Raw genomic sequence first — 25,067 nt, forward strand, 5'->3', positions numbered from 1 at the left:
AAAAACAAAAACAACACACACATACACACACACAACTACATATAGATACTATATACACATACATATACACACACAGACACGCACACACAGTTGATACAAATAGTTTACACTCCCTTGTTAAAATGCCAGGTTTTTGTGATATAAAAAAATTAGACAAGAAATCATTTCAAAACTTTTCCCACCTTTAATGCGACCTATAACCTTTGCAATAAATCATTTCAAAACTTTTCCCACCTTTAATGTGACCTATAACCTTTACAATTCAATTGAAAAACAAACAAATCTGTTAGGGGAAAAATATAAAAATATAAAAAAAAAACCATACAATAAGCTGGTTGCATAAGTGTGCACACCCTTAAACTAATACTTTGTTGAACCACCTTCTGATTTAATTAGAGCATTCAGTCTTCTTGGGTACACACATGCCATCAATTAAAGAGACTCTGATTAACACCAAATAAAGTTCAGCTGTCCTAGTAAGACTTTCCTGACATTTACTATGTTGCCTGCTACAGCAAAAGCCATGGTTCGCAGAGAGCTTACAAAGCATCAAAGGGAGCTCATTGTTGAAAGGTATCAGTCCGGAGAAGGGTACAAAAAGAATTCCACTGCATTGGATATACCATGGAACACAGTGAAGACAGTCATGAAAAAGTGGAGAAAATATGGGATAGTGACATTGCAAAGAACTGGACGTCTCTCCAAAATTGATGAAAAAACAAGACTAAAACTGGTCAGGGAGCCTGCAAATAGACCTACAGCAACACTGAAGGAGCTCCAGGAATTTCTGGCAAGTATCGGTTGTAGACTACATGTAAGAACAATCTCCTGTATTCTTCATATGTCTGGACTATAGAGTAGGGTTGCAAGACAGAACCCTTTTCTTACACAGAAAAACATCCAGGCCCAGCTAAAATTTGCAAAACAATACATCAAGTCTCCCCAAAGCAGTGTTACAGTCTAATGAGAACACGGTTGAACATTTTGGCCACAATTTCAAAAGGTACATTTGGTGCAAAAACACTTCGCATCACCAAAAAAACAGAATCCCACGGTGAAGCAAGCTGGTGGCAGTATCACGCTTTGGGGTTGCTTTTCTTCAGCTGGAACTGGGGCTATAGTCAAGGTGGAGAGAATTATGAACAGTTCCAAATACCAGTCACTTTTGGCCCAAAACCTTCAGGTGTCTGCTAGAAAGTTGACTATGAAGAGGAATTTCACCTTTCAATACGACAATGACCCCAAGCATACATCCAAATCAACCACAAGAATGGCTTCACCAGAAGAAAATTAAAGTTTTGGAATGGCCCAGACCTAAATTAAATAGAAAATTTGTGGGGTGACCTGAAGAGGGCTGTGCACAAGAGATGCCCTTGCAATCTGACAGATTTGGAGTGCTTTTGCAAGGAAGAGTGCAAATATTGCCAAGTCAAGATGTGCCACGCTGATAGACTGCTACCCAAGAAGACTGAATGGTGTAATTAAATCATCAAAGTATTAGTTTATGGGTGTGCACACTTATGCAACCAGCATATTGTACTTCTTAAATTTTTTATATTTTTCCCCCAACAGATTTGTTTGTTTGTTTTTCAATTGAACTGTACAGGTTATAGGTCACATTAAAGGTGGGAAAAGTTTTGAAATTATTTATTGTGTTCTCATTTTTTTTTATATATCACAAAAACCTATCACTTTTTATATCCACTGTGTGTGTGTGTGTATACACATATATATATATATATATATATATATATATATATATATATATATATATATATATATATATATAAAATTTATTTTACATTTGTTTGCCGGGCTAGTCTAACTGGATACATGTCCATTTTCAGTAGAGGCCCGGGGAGAAAAGCTCCTAGGTAAATACAGCTAATTTAACTAATTTCTACGAATCAAACATATAAACAAAAACAATACAAAAAAAGCATAAAACAGACTGAATTACAGGATAATTATAACACTTCTAAGTAAATTGTCAGTATAGAATCCAATCTTAACAGTAGATGCAGTTAATATCCCAAAAAAACAAAACAAAAATTTTTTTTTCTTCTTTTTTCTGAAGGGAAAGATCAGAGTTTAGGGTGACTATAGAGCTAGTCAGGTTTGGAGCAATGACATAGCCAGTGAGATTTGAGATATACTTTCAGATTGTTTTTGAAACTGGACAGTGAGGGAAGTGTAGAAATATCATTTGGTAGAAAATTCCAGGCTTTCCCTACTGTATTAGAAAAAAAAGAGAGTCACCGGCCTTGTTGTTTGTTTTGGTAGAATTTGCTATGAGTTTATGTGAAGACCTTAGGGAATCTAGGTTCTTGTAGGGAGTGATTAGTGTGGATAGAGCAGGTGTTTTGGATGGTGTGTAAAGGGTTTTGTCAGCTATAGTTAGTTGATGGAATTTAATTAGGTTCTGTAGTTCAAGCCAGCCTAGCTGTTTTAAACTGAGGCAATGATGGGTTTGAAATGGGTTTCCTGTGGCAAATCTGGCGATGTTATTATAGGACCTTTCCAGTTTGCTGAGGTTATTTTTAGATAGTTTAGTAAAGATAGGTGTGGCATATAGAATAGGAGATATTAGATGTGTGTGTGCTATTGTTGTACGAGCAGAGAGTAGGAGAAAAGATTTAATCTGATACAGGGAGCCTAATTTTTTATTAACAGATTTTATAGTATTGTTTATATGTATATCAAAGTTTAGTTTATTGTCGATGGTGACTCCTAATAGTTTAGTGGTAGCTTCAGGGGATATAATAGTTTTGTTGATAGAAGTGACTGAGAAATCCAATGGGGGGAATTTACTAGTGGGAGAGAAAAGAAGGAGTTTAGTCTTTTTGGGGTTTAAGAGAAGGCATCTATGAGTGAACCATTTCTCTACTGTGTTGAAGACTTGTTGGGTAAGGTATAGGAGGTCTGAAGAGGATGAGGCGGAGCATATAAGTGTGGAATCATCTGCATATTGTATACATGAGGCTTGAGGGATGGCTAGGTGGAGGTCACTGATGAAAATGGAAAAAAGTAGAGGTCCAAGGATGGATCCTTGGGGGACACCGAGGTTGACTGGTAAGTGGGTAGAGAGAGACTTGTGCCATAGTACTGCCTGCTGTCTATTGTCAAGGTAGGACTGGAACCACTGTATGGAGGATGTATCAAGTGATAGGGATTTTATTATGGTAATGAGAATTTGGTGATTCACCATGTCAAAAGCTTTAGATAAGTCAATGAATAGGGCAGAAGAGAGTTTGTTTAGACTACGGTGTTTGTTGATAGTATCTGTAAAGGAGAGAAGGGCAGTGGAGGTACTATGTGAAGGTCTAAAACCATGCTGGCAGTTAGCTAGAAGGTTATTTTGTGTTAAATGTTGAAGCAGTTGTTTGTGGATGCATTTTTCCATAATCTTAGCTAGAAGTGAGAGGAGGGCAATGGGTCGATAATTGGAAAGCTCGGTAGATTAGCCACCTTTGTGGAGGGGGATAATATGGGAGATTTTCCATATAGAAGGGATATAACTTTCAGTAATGGTTCTGTTGATCAGGATTGATATTGGGAAGGCAATGGCTTTAGCGGCTAGTTGCAGAAATTCTGCAGGTAGTTGGTCTGCTGAGGGAGAGCATGGTTTCAATTTCTGAAGGAGGGTAAGCACATATGATGTAGGGATGGGTTGAAGTTGAAAGGAAGGAGAAGAGTTTGTTTTTTTAGTAGGTAAAGTGAAGTTCTGAGGTGAGAGCTGGCTAGCTAGTGTTTGTATAGTGTTAGTGAAGAATGTGTTAAAATCATTAGCTATATTTATTGAAGTTTTGTGTTCAGTACTTTGAGGGCTAGGAGTGGTCGATTGCCCTGGGTGGAGTAGTTGGTTGATGCTGGACCAGAACTTTTGTGGTTTGGTTTGATTCGCTTGTTGGGATAGTAGGTAGTAGTTTTTTTTATCTGATATTACAGCTTTTTTAGTTTGATTTCTTAGTTGTCTGAAGGTTTGTTGGTGGATGGGACTTTGAGTCTTTTTCCATATTACCCAATATTTGTTTCCATCTTTGATTTTTTGTTTGGTTTCTTTAAAGAGCCATGGAGCATGTTTGTTTTTTGTTCTAATTTGTCTGGTTGGGGCATGGTGGTTCAGGACGGTAAGGATTTTGTAAGTTAGTAGTATATATATGTATATACATATATATATATATATATATATACATATATATATATATACACACACACACATACACACACACACGGATATATGTAAAGAGAGAGAGAGACACATACACGTACACACATGAACACACACACACCACAAACTAGTAAAATACAGCAAATTAATGCTACTACCAAACCTCAAAAACAGACCGACCCCCGCCAATCAAAAGGGATCATTTACATATGCACACACTGCATAAGATCTCCATGAAATTTTAAAACTTAAGGCAAGTCAGTTTAGAAAAATCAACAGCAACATTAATAAATGTACTACACTCACCTGACTTTATCTCTGAACTTGACAATGGGCACTTTCGCTCTGATTAACTGAGGTCTTTCAATGTAAGCTGTTAAAATAAAAGATACCCAAAGATTTTTCTAAGCTTTAAAAAACTTAATGAGATGCAACATACTTTAAACAGTAAAGCAATTAATAAAATTTACTTTTTAATTGTAATTTAATCACCAAAAATGGCTTTGGTCAGAAAAAAATCTCTCATAAAACAAACTAGTCAGTTAATAAATAAACAAATAAATAAAGCATGACTGAAAATTTGCCTATTTTTAACATCCATTGTTTAAACCCATACAGTCTCCCCTACATCAAAACAACCAACATGACCACCTAATCCTTCACTGACCCAATTAAACTTAAAACCAGTACTGTTGCTGCCTAGTATTAGTTAACTTTACTGCACCACCTATTCAGTTCTACCTCACAATGCATGCCGAGTAAGCATATCTGCCCTTGATTTTCCATTTAATAATGGGATGATCCCTTCCCTTACTTATGCTCTCATCAAGCCTCCTAAAAAAGCACACACAGTGCATTATACCAATCCTAACAAGACACTCCCTAATGGCCCTAAATTATTCTAGCCACATTCAATTACATTAGCTTTAATAGGTCTCCGTCTTTTCGTAAATGATAGTTCAGCAACTGGGTTTAGAATTTATGCTACAGCATCCCAAAAATTCAGACAAATAAATGACACTTTCTTCTACTGCAAATGCTTGCTTCTACATAACCAGTCAACCACAACACCTGGGTAAATATATGAAGTTACTTCCACTGACATCCAAGTTATCCTACGCAAAAGTAAAAAAAACTTCCATCTGTGTTGCCCATTTTCATTCTTCCTCAGCATATGGGTTCAAATCCAATTCTCAGATCAGACTCTTCCAATGTTTTACATCTCATGGAAACCACAAACTCTCAAGATTCTTCCTTAGGAGTCTAAGGAAGGATATTCCTGAGTACTGTAGAGCCGAACGCTGCTCTTCTCCCTCAAGACCAGACCCAGTTTGTAATGAGTAATAAAGGTATGAGGGTTAGCCCGAGTTTTAACTGTACAAATATTGCCCATGGAAATTCTGGATAGGAAGGTTGATAAAGTCGCCATGGATCTAGTTGAACAGGCTTTTAATAGTTTTGGCAGGACCAAACCCAGCTTGTTATATACAAAGGAAATACAGTCACCCATTTTGATAGTTACTTTCGAGACGGTTTGACCCAATTTGGTTTCAGAAAAGGAAATGGCTAGATTTCCTAAATTTGTCAAATCTGTGCAAATAGAAATTTTAATTCTCTATGAACATCCAATTAGTACAACATGTATTCGCCTTTGTTAGGGAAATTTGGAAAGAAAACAGGAGATTAATGGTTTGATTAATGTTAGATCCTGACACCACCTTAGGAAGGGTTGCTTCTTAAAGATACCTTATCCTTGTGAAAGATTTACTAAGGAGGCTTAGAAGATGAGGCTTGCAGTTCTGACACTCTTCTAGCTCATGTTATGCCTATGAGAAAAATTGTTTTTGAAGTCAGATATCGTGGCTCACATCTTGCTGCAGGTTCAAAAGGTCGCTGAGTTAGGGCCTGTAACATTATGGTAAGATCCCAAGGTGGAGCAGGGTCCTTGAAGTGGGGCTTTAGTAAAAATGGTTCTTTTATACAGGCTTTACAAAGACCTTAAGATGTTAAAGTAGAAATTTGAGATAGCAGCTAGATGAACCTTAACTGCAGAAGAACTACCCCTCCCCCCACTGAAAATGGAAGTCAGGAATTCAAGGATCTTGTGTACTGGTGCTAAAAAAGGGTCCGTTGTCATATTCTTGTGTCCAAAAGACAAATCTTTTCAATCTGCTCTTGTAGATTTTTGGAGTAAAATCCTTATTTATTTACAACACATCCACTTCCTCTGCCCATGGGGTACTGATGAAAGTACTTGAGGACAGATCAGAAAAGTAAAAAAATTACAAATGATGTCTTGCTGTCTAAACAGTGAGTAAACTGGGTAACAGATCAGGAAATGGAGTCTGGTCACACTAGAAAATAAAACAGCGGATACCAGAAATAGTAGAACAGGTAAAATTCAGAAATATTAAAATTCTGGTTAAACTTTTAACTCAAATGCTGCAAAGTTAAAACATGCAGCTCAAATACCCAACCAAGGGTCACCAAAATTTTATTTTATTTAATTAAGATGTGACTTTTTAGCTCGTATTAAATATGTCTTGAAGGATTGTTCAATTCATCACCGCCTTCTTGACTTTGACCAGCTGGTTCAGAACCTGTGAAGGCGAAAGGATAAAGGTTGGTAATAGAAGAGTAAACTTTGTAGCTCCAGTTAGATCAATAAAAAAAAAAAAAAAAACTCGTGGTCAGTCTTCTGTTTCTTAAAAGTATTATTGTAAAAGCATTTGAGCGCTGCTCAATCCAGTTTAAGTTTTACAGAGAACAGGGAGTTCAATATATTGCCTAGAAGAGGGGTGTGTCCAGGGAAGCAAACCAATCAAATGGAGCTGGTGTGTTATGGGTCGAGCCATTATGTAATGGATGACAATTATGGGGGCAAGCCCTGGAATCCCCACAGGGGTAACCCTTAATAAACTAACCTTTCATAAAAACAAGCCTTTCATATAAATGTGCTTTGTGTCAAAGATAACTATCTGAATTAAAAAGTTACAAGTAAAAAAAACAATTTGAAATTTAGAAACTAAAAATTAAATACTGATGTGTGTAGCACTTTCGGAGTCTTCATCACGAATAAAATTAAAAACGGGTACTGTTGAAACAGAAACCGAACCAGCGAGACGGCAAAACTGAATATTTATTTGAAGCGCTTTTCGTCAGCTTAATAAGCTAACTTCTTCAGAAACAAGAAATCTTTGAGGAAGTTATTCTTCAGAATTCTGAGGAAGTTAGCTTATTAAGCCAACGAAAAGCGCTTCAAATAAATATTCAGTTTTGTCATCTCGCTGGTTCGGTTTCTGTTTCAACAGTACCTGTTTTTAATTTTATAAGTTTTGGAGTTTGTTTTTATCAAGTCTTCATCATGAATGCTTTTACACTAAATTCGGTCTTCAGTAATTGGTTGATCCAATGTCCGCACATGATGCATGAGGCCCAAAATCTGTCGGGTGAGACAGGTCTGGAACCGGACCCAGAATCCAAGGTGGGTAAACTAGATTAGGTGAAAGGAAGGGGAAACTATGTGGAGACCAATGAGGGAACATGAGGATGATGCTGCTCTTTAAAATTAGATACTTTCTGTAGAAATCTGGGGATTAAGGTGGTTGGGGGATAAGCATAGGGGTCTATAGCATAACATCAAAAGCTGAAAACAGTGAACGCTCTTATGTTGTTGTTGTTGTGTCTTTTGTCTTTTCCCAGTTAGGGGTCGCCACAGCGGAACTCCGGTCCGCTAATGATTGGCAGTAGATTTTTACGTGCCAAGTTGCCAGCCCTGACGCACAACCTTCAACGAAGGTACGCCCATTCACGCATGTCTCCACACAGAAGACGCTCTAGCTGAGAATCGAACAGGACGTCTTACTGTGAGGCAACAACGCTACCACAGGCACCACCATCGCAGTGTCGAATTTAAAAAAAAAAAAATGAAACCACACAATGTTTAATGTACGAAACACCAATTTTTTCCCCCAGTGAAAAATAAATAAATAAATAAGCTGCTCCAAAATAAAAAAAATAAAAACAAATAAAAAAAGTTTACAGACAAAATACAGTGGGGGCTTTGGCCCCCATACCCCCCCCAACTTAAATATACCAACTCCGAGACCGCACCACAGTCGAGGAAATGGCAAAGTCCCAAGAATGGCCCAGTGATTTTTTTCCCTAGGAGAAAAAAAAAACGCTGTTTCGGCCGTTCGACATTATGTGGTTTCGTCTTTTTTTTTTTTTCGATATAAGAGCATTCGCCATTTTCAGCTTTTGCTCTTCAGACCCAAGCACAGAGGAGACCTGGGGGCCAGTTGTGAAGAATAGCATCTATCAGTGACTCCAACGGCAGAGGAATTAGGGCAAAGAATCTGCTGCATTTGTTGTTCAGGGGAGATGCAAATAGATCACAGCATGGCTGGCCCCATTGGCAGAATATCATTTCCATCACTTCTGTGTTGAGAAACCACTTGTGAGGTAATAAAATGGGCCTGCTCAGCTTGTCTGCTATCACATCGATTTCTCCGCTATATGCATTCCTATCCTAAATCGATTTGAAGAGATCGCCCATTACCAAACTCTCATACATTCTCAACACAAGGGGTAAAATCCTGTTCCTCCTTGCTTGTTGATATACCACACCACAGACATATTGTCCATTTGGATCACAATAGTCCTGGGAGTGTGTCTTGGAATGCCGGCAATGCTCGGAGTACTGCTCTCATTTCCAGCACACTGGTATGCAAGTCAGTCTCTTCGAGGAACCATGTGACTTAACAGTCTTTCTCAAGAAATGCCCCCCCAATCTGGGAAGCATCCATGGTCACTATGGCCTTGGGTTGAAGGATGAATGGATGACCTTGCAATGCATAGTGAGTCTACCACCAAAGAAATCTTTTGCAAGCCTCAGTTATGCTGACCTTGGTGGACAAGGGCTGATTTAAAATGGACCACTGGGTTGCCAATATCCACTGTAGAATTCTCAGATGGTACCTCGCTAGTGGGAGCAGAACTATGGATGCTGACATGGACCCCAGAGTCTATAATACCTTGTGATGAACTCCGTATTATTCTGCTGACTTGAAAAAGGTTAGTTTGAAATCTCTGTAAGGCCAGAGACACTATCATTACTTTCTACTGAAATTGGCTCCTATGAATTCTAGGGACTGAGAATGTTCAAGTTGAGATTTCGTGGTTGATTGCGATGCCCAGATTGGAACAAGTTTGGAGTACATAGTCCCAAGTTGTTAGCAACAGATGCTTGATCAAGGCGGTGAGGAGCCAGTTGTCGAAGTATGGAAGCACTGAATTCCTGTAGTATGAAGTGAGCTGCTACCACTGCCCTGCATTTGGTAAATAGCTTGGGAACTGTGGTGAGACCCCTAAAGGCAGTGCTCGAAATGGTAGTGACTGTCTCCCAGCCGAAACGTAGGTATCTTCTGGACAGTATGTGTTTTTTTTTCCATGTGACAGTACTCATCCTGCAGAGCACAACCAGTCGTCCTTGTGCAGAAAAGGAAAAATGGACTGAACCATGACCATCAGGAACCTGATATGTTGAACGGACTGGTTTAGAATGTTGAGATCCGAAATTGTCCCCAGTCCACTGTCTTCTTTAACACTAAAAAGAATCTTAAATAAGTTCCGTATCCTTTCTAGTGTGGTGGGACCTCCTGGATAACTCTTTCTAAAGATGCTGCCTTCCTCTGACTGGGTGGAATGCTGGGAATTTTGTTCTGTAATGGCGGTAACAGGGAAAAGGTAATTACATAGCCTCTGGAAAAAGATCATCTGCACCCAAGTATCTTTTGTTAATCAAAAACTAAGCACTTTCACCCTCTTAATTGTTATGGCTTCATCAGAGTCTCTGATGAAGCCCTAACAATTAAGACGGTGAAAGCGTTTAGTTTTTGCTCATTTGTTTCCATTAAACGGATATTTTTGGTGTACACTGTGCAGTGGCTTTTTTATTTTATTTTGAAGTTAATTACGCTCTCTGAGCGTGGTCGCTGGTTTTTATTATCTTTTGTTAAGTCTAGCCTGGATCTCTGGTGCAGGGATAAATGACCCTCGACTACCTCCACAGGTGGGCAAATCAGGCCTCCTTTCAGGAGAGCTAATAGGGTCTTAGAGAAATAATCTCTAAACCCCTGGTTCTTGCAAAACCCTTCTGCACCTGGATTGTGTCTTCTGTTGGGAGTTCTCCCCTCTGCCCCTATGAGAGCTTTCTAGACTTGGATAATGGAATGGACCCTGGGATTTCCTGAACCACATCTTTTGACCACCTCACTGATTCCTGGAAAAGGTTCTTTGAAGAGTCCAAAAAAAGTACACCAACAGCAGACAAGAGTATTTCCCTCTTTTACACACTTGGAGTGTGTGTGTCCTTAACCTTGGGTCCAAACAATGAACTTCTAAAGACAGCACTGATGGAGGACTTGAAGGGCTCAGCAAAAATCACACAACAGCAACCAGGCATGTGCCCTCATGGAAATGCCTGAACCTGCCACTCTTGAGGCTCCTTCAAGCTGCATGTGAGATAAGCCTCGTAGATGAATTCGAAATGGACTGAAGGGTGGCTAACTGTGAAGCAATAGAATACTCTGCCTCAGCAATACTAGTCCCTGAGAGGGTTTCTGAGAGCACTTTGATCATATCTCTCTGTAATTTGGTAAAGTGCACCAAGAAATTCAGGGACCCGAGTGCAAAGGTCTCCGATATATAAATTTGATTCCCAAATCTGTCCGGTGCCTTAGACACCCCCCCCCCCCTTAGGGGTGTGGACAAAAGAACTCTGTTCTGCAAGTTTTTCTTGGTGGCTGCTGGGGGGAGTCCAAGTGCCTCCTCTTTCACTTTCTCTTCCTAGGGGCTTCTTCAGTGGCTTCTCTGGAGAAGTATCAGAAGAGACAACAATGCCTTGTGGGGTTGCTTGGAGACTTTGTGATGGCTGCTCCTGCAGAGTAGAATGCTAAGGCTCACGATACAAAGACATCTGACAATCAAGAGGAGGATCCGAGGGAGGAGGAGCCATCTGACCTCTAGATGTGAATACTCTCTCCACCACCTCGAAAGCAGACTGTCCTGGGGAGAAAGAAACCGGTCAAGAAGACCTGCTTCTGGACTGACAATTCTCTCCAGCCCAAGACACCATCCCTGAAGCAGGACTTGGAACAGGGTTATCGAATGGCAAAGCTCTGAGAGGCAGAGATGGCTGAGAGAACTATGCAGTCGACTCTAATCCCTCAGATCAGACAATTAAACTTCGGTTCAGAGAGCCCTCCAGCTTCGCCACTGTCAGAGAAAATAAACTTGGAGAAGGCACTGGATCAGAGGAAACTGGTATCTTTGGATCCAAAGCAAATGGCACTTGAATACTTGGATCCAAAGGCTACGAAACTGAAGGACAGACTGGAGAAGGAGCCAGAATAGGTGGAGTTGTATGAGTTAAGGCCTCCAGACCCATTGGGTTAGGGGCCAGGAGACCTCCCATTTCCATATGTGTTGAAAGAAACTTCCTCATCATTCTATCCATGTCCGCTTCTGTGAGACTTCTGGATGAACAGGAAGAGGTGATGGGAGGGAGAAAGAAGTCTTTCCAGGGCAATGGGATCCAATATGGAACTGGATCCAGAGGCAAAGCATACCTGGCTCTGGGAAATGATCGCATCTCCAAGGGAGTACTATTTCAAGAGACGTACCTGGTGTGTGAAGTGGTAGGATCAAACTAATCTTCTTTCTGGGCTCCTAGGTCGGATCTGAAGACAGAGAATAGCCAGGTTATTCAAAAGGCCTCTTCTTTGTCAAGCTTGGAGGATTGAGCTCCTGAAAGAGATTCTCTTAAGGTCGAATCAATTTATTTTTCCGATCCACAAAGGCTCTCAGATTGAAAGATGTACAAACAGAACAGAACAGGAGGCTTGTAAATAATCAGGTCCTAAGCAGTAAACACAATGAATGCGCATCAGATAGGGGAATCTTGTGCCCACATTTAACACATTTCTTAAAACCCTAAGGTTTATCTGCCATGATCCCTATTATCAAACAGTACAGTAACAAAACACTGAAAAAACAGTATGTCGAAAGAAAGGAAAAGTTTTTTTTTTTTAAACAGTAGCCAGGAGTAAAGACCACCACAATGGCAAACTGGAGAAATACCAATGAATGGTAAAGAAAAACTATACCAACAATGCTAAAAGAAACTGGCTGAAAAATGAGTCTGCAGGAATTACCAACTATGGTAAAAAGGAAAAGTTATCAATGGTAAGGAAAGACAACTGGTAAAGGGAGGACAATTAGAAATATCAAAAAGATAAACAAAGAAGCACTTATTAAGAAGAAACAATATTTGCTTGACAGCTGTAGTGACCACTTCTGTTCTCAATGGCGGCAAATGAGATCTGGAAAAGGAGGGGTACAACAGCATTATGGGAAGGAGCTCGAGAGTTTGTGGTTTCCATGAGCTGTAGAACAGTGGCCGAGCTGGATAAGAGGATCGGATTTGAACCCATATATCAAGGAATGAATGAAAACTTACATCAGATCAAATTTTCAGCGTCATGTGGCTTTTGCAAGTCAAACCATGGTCTGCTCTGTGCCTTTAAGGCTATGATAAAGTCTGCAATTGCTACATTACGCACTTCTTCCTGCAAACATCAAGTCAATATCAGTTGTCAGACACCTTAACTATTGTCTCACAGGTCTCTGCATATGGTAACAAAAGGTTTGGTTACTGACATTTGTAATGAGGTGCGCCATACGCGAGACTGTTTGTCCTGTATGACACAAATATACTGAAAAGTGCTAAACTCAGAAGCCAGCTTTCTGGCAGGAATGACTTGTCTTGCTCCTAGTTTTACTACATTAAATATATGGTTTTGTCATCTCAATTCCAATCACTTTCTGACAAGGAGGCACAGTCTGTTGCACCCAAACCCTAAACTCCTGACACTTTCATTACTATACTACTTGCTCAATACCTACAATACTGTTACTAAAAAAATAAGCAAAATAAATCCAACACATACCCTTCTCTACTAGGCGAGGGAGGCTGGAAATAAGTGATCAACGCCAGCTCACCCATCCTAGGTGGAGGGAGGTGCTCCATCCTGCTACAAAGCCAGTACCTACTGGAGACAAATGTATACAGCTTATGTTCAAGCCGGGAACATGCACTTAGCTATGCCAGATAGCACTCATACAGTACTCTTAATGCAACATGTATGGCAATGTGCACACCCCGCAAATTATGATGCCACAGGTCCTTGCACTTGCAAGTACATACATCAGGCACTGGGGGATAGGTCACATTCTAAAGTAAGCAAAACCATGGTGCCTGCTTGGACGACAGCCATCAGGTCTACATTCAGTCATCAAACGGAAAAGCATCAAACATACTGTTCATCGAGCCATTCAAATAAGACTGCATTACGGTAGGGATCATGAAATTTGCCTTTTCCCCACTGTAGTGTGATTTCCCCACTGTAGTGTGATCTCGGAGTTGGCATATATAATTAGCGGGGGTGTTGGGGCTAAGGAGTTTCACTGAATGGCATTTGATCTAATGCCGTTTGGCGATTTTTCAGTTTGATGACTGAATACAGACCCTGGCCATCAGTGTCCAGTTCTCACTTCTCAGCGGAACAAATGGGCCGAATGACTGAAAGACGGCGGATGGCTGGCAGACAGGAACAGATAATGATAAAAATATATACAAATCCATAAACATGGTATCCACCCACCATCCTTAGAGTACTAACAAATGCTAACAACCAACCCCACCCACATATGTGCCCAATCATACAGTCCAATGTTACATAATAAAGCCCTCTATCAGTAACATGGTAATCAGTTTACGACAACATGGGTAAAAGTGTAATGTTGCCCACGTATTTTTTGTCCTCAGATGCAAAAGGTGTACAAACTATATCGGTCTTCTGTAAACGTCCAGTACAAGCTGCGCTGCTGAACAGTATTTCAAAGCACATTTAATGCCCACACCAAACATCTGTCAGAAGGCCTGTCCAAATGATTTTTTGTTTTTCTCGAAAAAAGAATATAAACTTTGCCTAATTATGGTAGAACTGCTTCTTCCCTTTTTTTTTTTTTGAAAAGGCATAAAGTATAATTATGTACACTTACCATAAATGTAGATGTTCGAGTGTATTCACTGTTCCAGTCATTACATTTGGGTAATCTGCTGGCAGATCAGTCGGCCTGATTAACAAAGTCTTGGGTCCTGTATCGGTTGCTGTCCCTTCTTCCATGATGTCAGGTCATCAGGGGTATAAAACATGCAGCCGACGCCATTACATCAGTTTTTCTTGCCCCAGATGTCAGGTGCCCCCCAAATGGGGAGCAAATAAAACTAAAAACACAGAAATATACCTCCAACCAAAAGCAAATACACCAAAAAGGCTTTTAAGCACATTAAAAGAAATTAGAGGTATAGTAAGAGAAAAACAGGGGGCTGGAGGGAGGGTAACTAGGACTGCAACAGCGAATACACTCGAACATCTACATTTACGGTAAGTGTACACAACTGTACTACATTCTTCGTGTTTCACTGTTGCAGTCATTGCATTTGGGTAGATTCCCAAAGCTATGGTTGGGAGGATGGATTTATACAGCATTAAGACCAGCTATAAGGCCCTGCAAGACTGCAGTGGCAAAGCCAGCTCTGGAGTTTCAGAAAATTGGTAAATGGTAATGCTTGGTGAAAGTATGTACTGAACTCCAGGTAGCAGCTTCTAGAATATCCCTGGTAAGAACACCTCGGAGAAAGGCTGCAGAAGTAGATGCAGCCCTGGTGGAATGAGATCTGATCCCCTGGGGGATAAATTTTCCATGGTGCTTATAGTAGAAATGAATGCAACGGCTTATCCATTTAGAAATGGTTTGTTTTGAAATAGCCTTCCCCTCTGCCACAGAAGCAAATGCCACAAGCAATTGTTCAGATTTTCTTCGACACTTAGTTCTGTCCAAGTAGAATCTAATTTGTCTGTGCACGTCCAAGGAATGCAGAATCTGTTCCCCTTTGTTTTGTGAACTGGGACAGAAGGTTGGCAAATGAATGGACTGGTTAAGAGCCACAATGGAAACCACCTTGGGCAAGAAGGATGGATTGGTCCTCAGATACCCTGTCTGCATGAAAGATGATGAAAGGCTCCACTGCCATAAGGGCCTGAAATTCAGATATCCTTCTAACTGAAGTGAATGCTAAGAGGAAGGCTGTTTTCCAAGAAAGACATTTTCAGTCTGCAGTAGCAGCTGGCTCGAATTGAGACAAAGTGAGCTTTTCCAAAACAAAGTTAAGGTCCCAGGCAGGGGTAGGAGCTCTCCTGGGTGGTCTAAAGTTCTTTGCCCCTCTGAGATACTGTCTGAGCAGGGGATGAGAAAAGAGGGGTGGTTCTGTGTTATAGTGAACCGAATTAGCTGATGCGTGGATTTTAATAGAGGAAAAAGACAGGCCCTTGTGAAGCATCTCAGTTAAGTATTGCAAAATCTGAGGTAAATTGGGCGCTGCTGTGCTCATCCCTAAAGATTGGTTCCAGGCACAGAATCTTTTCCATTTGACAGCATAAGACTTTCTAGTACTGGGTCTTCTCGCCTCCAAGATGACATCCATCACAAGTTTGCTGAGGGATGCTAAGGGTGAATTTAAGTGATTAGCCAAGCTGCAAGGTTCAATGTTGGGAGCTGAGGGTGCAGAATTTTGTTCTCCTGCTGAGACAGTAAGGAATGTGTCTGAGGAAGGTGCCATGGAGATATTTGTGACACACTGCACAGAAGTGGGTACCAGTGTTGGCATGGCCAGTCTGGAGCAATCAAAACCATTTTTGGTTTGTCCTGTTTGACTTTTAGCAGAACTCTGGAGAGCAGAGGCAGAGGGGGAAAGGCGTAGACTGATAGGTTTTTCCAGTTGAAGGACAGAGCATCCACTTTCCTGGCTTTTTTGTGAGGAGACCTTGTGCAAAATCTGTCCAACTGGTAGTTCTGGGGGGAGGCAAATAGATCTATGTCTGGGCTCCCCCATTTGCTTGTCAACATGTTAAAAAATCCATGGTTCCAATTTCCACTCGTGTGGGTCCATGAGATTTCTGCTTAGTCCGTCTGCCAGAGTATTCAGTTTTCCTGGCAGAAATTGAGCTTGTAGTTGCACTTGGTAGATCAAGGCTAAGTTCCACAATGCCATGGCTAGTCTGCAGAGGGGGTAAGAATGTGTACCCCCTGCTTGTTTATGTACCACATAACCGTGGTGTTGTCCGCTTTACCATTAGTTATCCTGGATGAATGTAGTCCTTGAAGGCTGTCAGAGCATTCTGTACAGCTAACATTTCTTTTTGATTGATATGTAGGTGCAATTGATTTGGGTTCCATTTGCCCTGAATGCACTTCCCTGCTAGGTGAGCCCCCCCATGCATAGTCGGATGCGTCTGTAGTTAGGGTTTGGGCGGCAGGGGGTACTGTGAATGGCAGTCCCTTGTTTTGGTGGCAGGCCTCTGCCCACCATAGGAACTCCAGGTGTAGGCAAGGTATGATACGAATCATTGTTTCCAGGCTGTGACAATGTTGACTCCATAGACTTTTTAAGTACCACTGAAGTTTCCTCATATGCAGTCTTGCATATGGAATTAGAAGAATGCAGGAGGCCATGAACCCCAAGGCTTGCAGTATTTGTCTTGCAAATAGCAGGGTTTTTGTGGCCACTTGTTTGAAGTTACCAAATGAATTTGCTTTTCTGGCATGAGGAAAGCCATCTGGGCAGTTGTATTCAAGCTTGCACCCACAAATGTAATCTGTTGAGAGGGTACCAGCTGTGATTTCTTTTCGTTTATGGTGTACCCTGGACAAGTCAGAACCCTTTTTACAAACGCCAGATGATTTATAAGTATGGCCTGGTTTTCTGCGTGAATTAGACAATCGTCCAGGTATGGATATATTTGAATATTTCTTTGCCTGCAAAATGTAATTACTGGAGCCAGGCACTTTGCGAATACCCTGGGCGCAGTAGACAAACCAAAGGGCAGTGCAGAGAAAGTACAGTTTTGTACCTACCATAAATGTAGATGTCCGATAGGAATGCATCTGCAGTCCTTACAAATGGGTTGTCCTGTCGTCAGGCAGCCCTTCGGTCGGCCGGATTCCAAAGTCTGGGTCTGGCCTCGGCTGGTGTCGCACTTCACCCGACGTCATAGCTGCAGTTATTCGGGTATAAAGGCATCAGCCGACGCCATTTTCCTCAGTGTTTCTTGCCCCAGATGCCAGGTGCCCTCTTGGAAGGCTAAATTTGGATAAATGCCAATGATTCCAAATAGTAGAGAGCAAACACAAAAAATAAGCATGTATGTACATATATACAAACAAATACACCATAATAGATCCCCAAGCTAGCTGAAGGCTGGCAAATACCCTAGGAGTACCTCAGAGGGAAGGTGGGTGGGTAATCCTGACTGCAGATGCATTCCTATCGGACATCTACATTTATGGTAGGTACAAAACTGTACTATGTCCTTCAAGGATGCATCTGCAGTCCTTACAAATGGGTAGAATACCATAGCTAAACAAGGGGAGGAGGAAAGAGTAGTGATTATGGTGTAGCTAGGATCCCTTGCAAAACAGCAGTGGCAAAACCTGCTCGGGATCTAGAGTATAAAGGTAAATTGTAATGCTTGGCAAATATATGCACGGAGGTCCAAGTAGCAGCCTCTATAATGTCCTTGGTAGCCACTCCTCGTAAGAAAGCTGTGGTAGTGGCTGTAGCCCTTGTGGAGTGAGGCCTGATGTTCTCTGGGGTTTTCTTTCCATGGTAGGAGTAACAAAATCTAATGCAATTTCCTATCCATTTGGAGATTGTCTGTTTTGAAATTGGTTTTCCTTCCTTTCCTGTGGCATATGCTACCAGAAGCTGGTCAGTTTTTCTATTGGACTTAGTCCTGTCCAGGTAGTAGCGTAACTGCCTGTGTACATCCAAGGTATGCAAAAGTCTTTCTCCCTGTTCTGTGGGTTTGGGAAGAATGTAGGTAGGTGGATAGCCTGATTTAATGACACTCTGGATACCACCTTAGGCATAAATGTAGGATTTGTTCTCATGGACACTCTATCTTGATGGAAGATCAGGAAGGGTTGTACTGCCATTAATGCCTGTAGTTCAGAGACCCTTCTTGCTGAAGTTATTGCCAGCAGGAAAGCAGTCTTCCAGGATAAGTATTGTAATTCTGCTGTTGTTGCTGGTTCGAAAGGAGGAAGTGTCAATTTTTCTAGCACAAAGTTCAAGTCCCATGCTGGCAATGGTGGTTTCCTGGGAGGTTTTACATAATTCCTCTCAGAAACTGTCTGAGCAGGGGATGAGAGAAGACAGGAGGATCCAAGCTATATTGTGCTGAAATAGCTGATGCATGTATCTTGATGGAAGAATAGGACAGGCCTGTGTGGAAGAGCTCTGCCAAGTACTCCAGGATGTTGGCCATGTTTACCAGAGTCACATCTTCTCCCTTTGCAGTACTCCAAATGAGATATCTTTTCCATTTTGCTGCATAATTCTTTCTTGTTGAAGGTCTGCGCGCCTCCAGGATTATGTCTTTAACCCTTTGGGATAAGCTTGGGTTAATTGCTGTTATGTAATGTTCCAGGCAGTTAGCTGCAGAGTTTTCAGGTTTGGATGCAGGATGTTGTAGTTGTTCTGTGTTAACAGTAATGGGATCGGGGTAGTGTCCATATTTGTTCCCGAGACATGCTCCTCAGCAATGGGTACCAATGTTGTCTTGGCCAGTCTGGAGCTATCAGAATGATCCTTGGACGGTCCTCTTTGATCTTCAGAAGCACCTTGTGCATCAAAGGAAGTGGTGGAAATGCGTATGCTGTCAGGTTTTTCCAACTGAAAGATAGGAGTCCACCTTCCAAGCAAGTGGGTGGTACGTCCTTGTGCAGAATTTCTTTAGCTGGTGATTGAATGGGGATGCAAACAAGTCTATTTGTGGTAATCCCCATTCCCTTGTGATGGCTTTGAAGATGTCCGGATGAAGCATCCATTCGTGGGCATCTGTGGTTGTTCTGCTTAATACGTCTGCTAGAATGTTTTCTTTTCCCGGTACAAAAATTGCTTGTAACTGAATGTTGTAGCTCAGGGCCACATCCCATAGGTCCAGTGCCAGCCGGCATAGAGGATATGAATGGGTGCCCCCCTGTTTGTTGATGTACCACATAACTGTGGTGTTGTCTGTCCTTATCATCAACTGACCTTCTTGCAAAAATGGTCTGAATGACTGGATTGCCAATTTTACTGCCAGCATTTCCTTTAGATTTATGTGTAGGCGCAGCTGGTCTTGAGCCCATAAGCCTTGTATGCACTTGCCCTGCATGTGTGCTCCCCAACCGAGGTCTGAGGCATCTGTCGTGATGGTTTGGCTTGGTTGGCTGTTGCAGAAGGGCAATCCTGTGTTTGATTGACAGGCCTGAGCCCACCATAGGAAAGTACAGTTTTGTACCTACCATAAATGTAGATGTTCGAGGATCCACATTGCTGCAGTCCTAACTATTGGGTAGTCCGCTGTCCAGTCGGCCCGAATACCAAAGTATATGGCTGACGTCGGTCACGGCGCATTAGACTCGCGTCAGTACGTCAGGGTACTAATGCGCATGACCGACGTCATATCCTCAGTCTTTTCTTGCCCCAGATGTCAGAAGACCCTGAAAAGATAAGGCCCAAAACCAAACACTGCCAACATACCTGCACCAAAATATATATATACAAAATATACAAAATTAGCAGATCATAACCTCACCTACACAACCACCCCTAAACACAGAGGGAAGGAGGGAGGATTGGACTGCAGCAATGTGGATCCTCGAACATCTACATTTATGGTAGGTACAAAACTGTACTATGTTCTTCATTCCACATTGCTGCAGTCCTAACTATTGGGTAGAATCCCAAAGCAGAGGTAAGGGAGGCTGGCAAATCATAAGGAAGCAGGAACTGACAACATGCCTTGCAAAATAGCTGTGGCAAAACCAGCCCTAGACTTAGAGTAGAGAGGAAGGTGATAATGCTTAGAGAAAGTATGCACTGAACTCCAAGTAGCTGCCTCCAAAATATCCTTAGTTGCCACCCCCCTTAGAAATGCTGTTGAAGTGGCAGTAGCCCTAGTGGAATGAGGCCTAATCCCAGCTGGAATTTCCTTGCCATGATGGGAATAACAAAATGTAATGCAACACCCAATCCATCTAGAAATAGTTTGTTTAGACACAGGCTTGCCCTGAGAACTCAAAGCAAAAGAAATAAACAACTGCTGAGACTGCCTAAAATCTTTAGTCCTGCTCAAATAATAACGCAATTGCCTGTGTACATCTAAAGCGTGCAAAATCTTTTCCCCTTTATTTTGGGGATCTGCATAAAAAGTAGGCAAATGAATAGTTTGGTTTAAAGCCACACTAGAAACCACCTTAGGCATAAAGGAAGGATTAGTACGTAAAGATACCCTATCCTTATGAAAAATCAAAAAAGGCTCCACTGCCATAAGGGCCTGCAACTCAGAAACCCTTCTTGCAGAAGTAATGGCCAACAAAAGCAGTCTTCCATGACAAGTATTTCAAGTCAGCAGTAGCCATGAGCTCAAAAGGTTGTAGAGTAAGTTTCTCCAACACAAAATTGAGGTCCCAAGCAGGAGTAGGAGCTCTGGGGTCTTATATTCTTTGCCCCTCTAAGAAATTGCTTGAACAAAGGATGTGAAAACAATGGTGGGTCACAATCATAGTGAGCTGAAATTGCTGCAGCATGAATCTTAATGGAAGAGAAAGACAAACCTTTGCCCAATAACTCAGTAAGATATTGAAGAGCCACACTCAGATTTGGCTCCGAAATCTCCAAATTGTTTGCTGCACTCCAAAATAAAAATCTCTTCCATTTTTCTGCGTACACTTTCCTTGTACTAGGTCTCCTGGCTTCCATAATCACATTTAAAACTTGTTGAGGAAGTTGAGACCTGCTGTCTTTCAAAACAGAATATGCCAGGCTGTTAGATGAAGAGAGTGAAGCTTGACATTGAGCAGGTGACCGCCTCTCTGAGACAACAGGTGTGGAATCAAGGGTAAAGGCCATGGAGGCTTCTTTACCAGACTGCTCAGTAATGGGTACCAGTGCTGCGAGGCCAATCTGGAGCTATTAAAATCATCCTTGGCTTGTCTTGTCTGACCTTTAGAAGCACCTTTGGAAGAAGAGGCAGAGGTGGAAAGCATACACATGAAGATTTTTCCAACTGAAAGAAAGAGCATCCACTTTCCAAGCTGTGTGATGAAACCTCTTTGTGCAAAACATTGGCAGCTGGTGGTTTAGTGGAGAAGCGAACAGATCTATGTCTGGAGTTCCCCAGGACACTGTCAACTTTTGAAATACATGAAGATCCAGTTTCCACTCGTGGGGATCCATGATTTGTCTGCTTAACACATCTGCTAAGGAGTTCTGTGCTCCGGCAGAAACCTTGCCTGAAGAGTTAGTTGCAAGCTGAGCGCAGTCTCCCATAAAATCATTGCTTGCCTGCACAATGGGTAAGAATGTGTTCCCCTTGTTTGTTGATGTACCACATGACAGTTGTGTTGTCTGTTAGAATCAACACCTGCCCTGGAAGAAGTAACTCCTTGAAAGCCATTAATGCAAATTGGACTGCTAACATCTCCTTCATGTTGATATGTAGATGCTGTAGTCTGGCAGGCCACTTGTCTTGTATCCACTTTCCATTTAGATGAGCTCCCAAGCAATGTCTGAGGCATCTGTCGTTAGAATCTGACTGCCTCTGGCCGGGTCACAGAGAGTCCCTTGTTTAGGTGACATTCCTGAGCCCACCACAAAAATTCCTTTTGAATGCAAGGTATTATTTGAATGACAGTGTCCAAATCCTGGCAGTGCTGTGTCCATACATTTTGAGATACCATTGTAGCTTCCTCATATGCAGTTTGGCATTGGGAAGCACCAGAATACAAGATGCCATGAACCCTAAGGCTTGAAGGACTGTCCTTGCAGTCAGCCCGGACTGAAGAGATAGTTGATGGAAGTAACTGGAAAGATTCTTTTGTTTGTCCGGGGTTAAAAGGCCATCTGGGCTGCTGTATTCAGTCTCACACCCAGAAAGCACATGTCTTGAGAGGGTACTAGACTGGACTTTATTTCGTTCACAGAATACCCTAGGCATCTTAGCACTGCTATGACATATTCCAAATGCTGTAGAAGGTCTTCCTTTTCTTGAGCCAGAATCAGGCAATCGCCCAAGTAAGGATAGATTTGAATTCCTTTTAGCCTGAAGTAAGCTATCACTGGAGCCAGAACCTTTGTGAATACTCTGGGCAGTAGATAAGCCAAAGGGCAATGCAGAGAACTGATAATGAGAATTTCCAGCTCGAAACGCAGATACTTTCTGCAACTTAGTCTTATAGGCACATGAAGGTAAGCCTCCTTGAGATCTAAAGTTACCATCCAGTGATCTTTGCCCAGCAGAGTTAAAAGCTGTTGTAACGTCAACATCTTGAACTTGGGAATGTCCAGATAAGTGTTGAGGATAGATAAATCCAAAATTGGTCTCCACGTGTTCCCCTTTTTGGTACTAAGAACAGGCGAGAATAAAATCCTAGGCCCCTTTCTGGCACAGGAACCGGCTGAATGGCCCCTATTTGGAGTAACAGAGAAATTTGCTTGTGAGCCTCTTGTCTTTGTAGAGGAGGAATGTCTGGCATGCCTTTGAAAGGAGGCAAGGTATGGAAATAAAACCTGTAACCGTGGTGAATAATATCCAGAACCCATCTGTCTTGGGTAATTAAATCCCAATTTTCTTTGAAAAGAGACAGCCTTCCTCCCAACGGTGCTGCCAGGCGAGAATGAACTGGCAGCTGAAAAGGCAGGTCATTGGGTCTGCTTACGAAAGGACTGACCCCTGCCCTCCCCAGAAGTCTGAGCAGGGGAACTCCTGTCCTAGGCCTAAAAGAACCCTGAGCTCTGCCCCTACCACGTCTAGACCTACCCCTAGACTGGGAATCATAAGCAGGAAAAGTCCAACCCTTAGCAGGCCAATTTCTACTAAACTTGAGGCTGCACCTGTAAAAATCTTTAACAGTTTGCATAGATTTAGCCTTGTCCTCCATTTTCTTCAAAACTGCTTCCACAGGCGAACCAAACAACACATCAGACTGCAAAGGAGCATCCAAAATCCTTGTCTTAACATGCTCAGCTAAGTTCTGATCTCTCAACCAGGCGTGCCTACGAAGAACAGAACCAGTGGCAGCCACCCTGGAGGAGGCCTGCACAGCATCAAAACCACATTGCAAGGAATGTTTACCCACCTGTTCAGACACATGAACTAAATCCTGCAACTCTTTACAGTCAATACCTTCCGCCAGAGCATCCACCTTAGATTTCAACTGTGAAAGAAGATAATTCTGATATTTTAACATGTGAAACTGACAATTCAACGCCCTCATGGCTAAAGTGGAAGAAGTATACACTTTCTTTCCCCATCTATCCAAAGCCCTTGCCTCTTTATCAGGAGGGACAGGATTTTTAACAACTGAGGCCTTTACACCTTTAGGCCCCTGAGAGACAGTTTCGGGTCTGCCCTAGGACTCTTAAAAGATACTTATGAGCTTCAGGCACCCTATAATACCTATCCGGTTTAACTGGGGCAGGAGGCAAAGAATCAGGATTCAGGAAGCCTCTGCAAAACATCTTCCACCACATTCAAAACAGGAGGTATAGCTAAAGGCCTATGCTGGGGTAAAACAAGAACTCCCTAAGCCTTTTCCTGGAATCAGAGAAATCTTGGCCTTCCCATTTAAAATGCTCCCTCATGGAATGCAAAGTCTCTGAAAATGAAAAATCCTCAGGAGGAGAAGCTGAAGGAGTAGAATCATCCCCATCAGAATCAGAATAAGTAGGGAACTCCTGCAAGTCTTCAGCCAGACTCAGAAGCCTCCGAGCATTGCTCAAAACTCTCAAGCTCAGGTTCCACCCTAGGCCTCTTATCAGGAGGGGCATAGAACCCCTATCATAGTAATCAAATCTTCTGCCATTTTAAGCATATGTTTCTTAGGCAAAGACCCTGAAGCACTAGGAGAAACCCCCACTGAAGCAAAACTTGGCCTGCCCTTAAAGAAGCCTTGGAAACAGAAGGGAGGCCCTAACCACCTTAGGAAGTGAGGGAAGAACAGCCACCTGAGAAGCCCCTCAGCCTGGCCTACTTCCTGAGAGGAAACATCCTGTAACAGTAAAGTCTCCCTGAGACTCCAAAGAAACACCTGGCAAAACCTCCGGCTCCACTGAGCCCTCTAAAGAACCGACGTCTGGGACTGTCGGTTCTTCCCCTCAGGCTTTGCTGTTTTGTCCTTGCTTTTAGCGAAGCTGGCGCCGGAGCATCCACGGCATTTTATAGTTACAACGCTTCCCAAACACTAACCTGGCACAGTCTAACCTTCTCTTAATAGTGCGTTTGTTAAATCTAGCACAAGAACGGCATCCAACAACGTCGTGCTCAGGCCCTAAACAAGGTATACACAAAGTATGGTAATCCCTATGAGGTATCTGTTTCCCACAAGAAATACAGTTATTCACTTTTTCTGACATCCGGTTAAATACTGAGGCAAGAAAAAACCAAAATATTCCCCAACGGGGTACTTAGCCAACTTTGATTCGGTCTGAAACTACTTCAGAAATTTTCAGAACGCCAACCTGCACTCGCAAAATTGCTTCTGCATCGGACCATGCGGCAAAAAAGACTGAGGATATGACGTCGGTCATGCGCATTAGTACCCTGACGTACTGACGTCAGTCTAATGCGCCCTGACCGACGTCAGCCATATACTTTGGTATTCGGGCCGACTGGACAGCGGACTACCCAATAATTAGGACTGCAGCAATGTGGAATGAAGAACA

The 25,067-nt window shown here is 42.1% G+C and overlaps 1 protein-coding gene across 4 annotated transcripts in view; it reads right to left on the minus strand.

The window, feature by feature from the left end:
* The window catches only part of TENT2 (terminal nucleotidyltransferase 2), a 1,237,070-nt gene that overhangs the window by 841,917 nt on the left and 370,086 nt on the right, over positions 1-25,067 (minus strand). For all 4 annotated transcript variants that reach the window (XM_044063713.1, XM_044063711.1, XM_044063715.1 and 1 more), the window contains one exon: positions 4,478-4,544. In XM_044063713.1, coding sequence (XP_043919648.1) covers positions 4,478-4,544 — 67 coding nt within the window. The remainder of the gene's footprint in view (positions 1-4,477; positions 4,545-25,067) is intronic.

This window comes from Protopterus annectens, chromosome 2.part2 (genome assembly GCF_019279795.1).
Source record: "Protopterus annectens isolate FY-2018-M chromosome 2.part2, PAN1.0, whole genome shotgun sequence".
NCBI lineage: Eukaryota > Metazoa > Chordata > Ceratodontiformes > Protopteridae > Protopterus > Protopterus annectens.